At 35.4% G+C, this 2,198-nt stretch overlaps 1 protein-coding gene across 1 annotated transcript in view; it reads right to left on the bottom strand.

Annotated features, from left to right (window-relative positions):
• The window catches only part of LOC104760888 (DNA replication complex GINS protein SLD5-like), a 2,434-nt gene continuing 972 nt past the window's right edge, over positions 737 to 2,198 (bottom strand). The window contains exons 2-6 of the mRNA XM_010483885.1: positions 2,004 to 2,126; positions 1,791 to 1,873; positions 1,307 to 1,416; positions 1,094 to 1,166; positions 737 to 999 (exon numbers count right to left, since the gene is read on the bottom strand). Coding sequence (XP_010482187.1) covers positions 894 to 999; positions 1,094 to 1,166; positions 1,307 to 1,416; positions 1,791 to 1,873; positions 2,004 to 2,126 — 495 coding nt within the window. The 3' untranslated portion in view covers positions 737 to 893. The remainder of the gene's footprint in view (positions 1,000 to 1,093; positions 1,167 to 1,306; positions 1,417 to 1,790; positions 1,874 to 2,003; positions 2,127 to 2,198) is intronic.

Below are 2,198 nucleotides of genomic sequence, written 5' to 3'. Positions count from 1 at the left end.
AAGTCAACTTAAGAGAAAGAACAAAGAAACAATTTTGACACTACAAGCTAAGGAGAAATACAAAAGCAGGCAAATCTCAAATCCTCACAAGAACTATATGTGCAAGAAAGATTAATTCAACCAAGAAAACTCAGTAAAGAGTTATAGAGATAGTCACCAATTTGCTAACTTCAAAACCAAACTCAAAGGACAATGATTTGCAGTTCTATATGCAATTACCAGGAAATATATTCACTGTTTATGCTGGAAATTGTTAAATCCCAATTACCAAATTTGACAAAGATTTCAATTCCTGTATTTTTTTTAATAGATAAAATTTAGATTTTAGACCACACAGAGTGGTCGGAGAAGATATTTAGGGAAAACCCAAAACCAAAAATTCAACCTTGATCGACTCGAATTTCAAGAAAGCCAACTCAAGATTTGGGGATCTAAACCTCTATGCTCTCTATCCAAGACTCAGCAGAAGAATTTTTATTTGGTTTATGGCGGCACACGTAACGTAAGAGATATTTTAATAGCCTTTTTGTTTCTGTTAACTAAAAAGATCTTTTATTCTTACGGTTTTTGGGGTTACTCGATCTATCACTGAATGGAACAATTACAAACATATCTAAGAAACTAAAAAACAATAATAATCTGATGTGAGGGTTGAACCATTGTAGACCAAATATAGTCTAGTTATGGTTAAAGCCTTAATTTTGGGAAGAAAATGAATAGCTTTGCTAGACTGCAGGGATACTAAAGTTTTTTTTTTATCAAGACATAGGGAAACTCAAAAGTCAAAACAATATAGTAAAAATTCACTATACAACACAAGCAAATCAGGTTCATAACATAATGAACAATGGTAGCACAATCTTTCACTTATGGTTATGGTAGCATTATTGAGCTCAGATCAAGTCAATTTGGCCAGATTCGATTGCTCCTTTAACAATCTTGTAGCGTATGAAGTAGAGATCACCGCGCTCCATTTCCACAGTCTCAGGGCTCTCTCCTCTGCGAAAACCATAGTAAACTCACACTTAGATTAAATAAAGGTTGAGTATGTGTATGGAGGAATAAGGTTAAGGAGGGAAGAGAATTCTCTCACTCTTCATATAGATTGAGGGAGACAAAGTTGTTGCTTCTACAAACAACAAAGGTCTCCAAATGGGGCTGCGGCACTGTAAATTCACAATTATAGTCACCACAAACAGTCAAACACACACAACTCCTATAGCTACTGTGAAGGGATTGTTCAACTATAGTGACAATCTTAACTAACTGATATTATGGTTCAAAGTGATTAGGTTTAGGGAGGTACCCATATCATCCACTTCACTTATTGCGGATTGCTTGAGGACCGACTGATAATTCTGGGGTAATTTAAGCAGGACAGTCTCTTCGAAATGCTTTGCCAAATCATCAGCACACCTGTGAATGTGATCATTCAAATATATGTCTCACAACAACAACCATTAACGTAAATTGTAAAAACTAAAGTTTGAAGTCTGAATTAACCACTCAAACGGATACTCTTGAAAAAGTAACTAGGCTACGTGAGGTTTTCAATTTCCAGGCGAGTTCAGATCCTCCATGAACAAGAGTTATATTCATATGTGGGTTCATTCTAATCCCATTTCTAACTTGTAAAGTACCAGACATATCCCTCTACCACTATCTATATACCACACAGATTCCATACCAAACCTATAACATTTACTACCCCACAGAACAAAGGCAAAACAGCTTACAAGGAAAAAGACAAGCCAAGTAACATAAAAGATCAGACAAGTAAGAAGACAAACTTTGTAGCAAAGACTCTCTCCTGCTCAGAAAGCCGCCTTTCAGCTTCTTCTGATTTGAGGTTGTGGAACATAAACTTCTCAATCTGTAACAAACACTATCCATTAGAGATGATAACTAAACAAAGGTTTTCTACACAACATTTCCTTGAATTAAAACTCACAAAGCTAATCTGAAACTCCCAGTAGACAATGTGAGGGATATATAGAACACACCTTGAGGAGCCTAACCCTGAGATAAGATCTGAGTAGAAACTGGGTTCTGTCCAAATCCATCTGATAAAGAGACACCACCAAAGGGTCTTTACCATTTTCCACATAATCCTCAATTGTTTCTTCCTGTAGTCATTACAAACATTTCAAAACTCAAAATTTCCAAAATTGTAGATAAATTAAAAAAAAAAAAAAAAA

Source organism: Camelina sativa, chromosome 18 (genome assembly GCF_000633955.1).
Source record: "Camelina sativa cultivar DH55 chromosome 18, Cs, whole genome shotgun sequence".
NCBI lineage: Eukaryota > Viridiplantae > Streptophyta > Magnoliopsida > Brassicales > Brassicaceae > Camelina > Camelina sativa.
The sequence above is the reverse complement of the archived record's forward strand: the minus strand, read 5'-3'. Positions and strand labels throughout refer to the sequence as shown.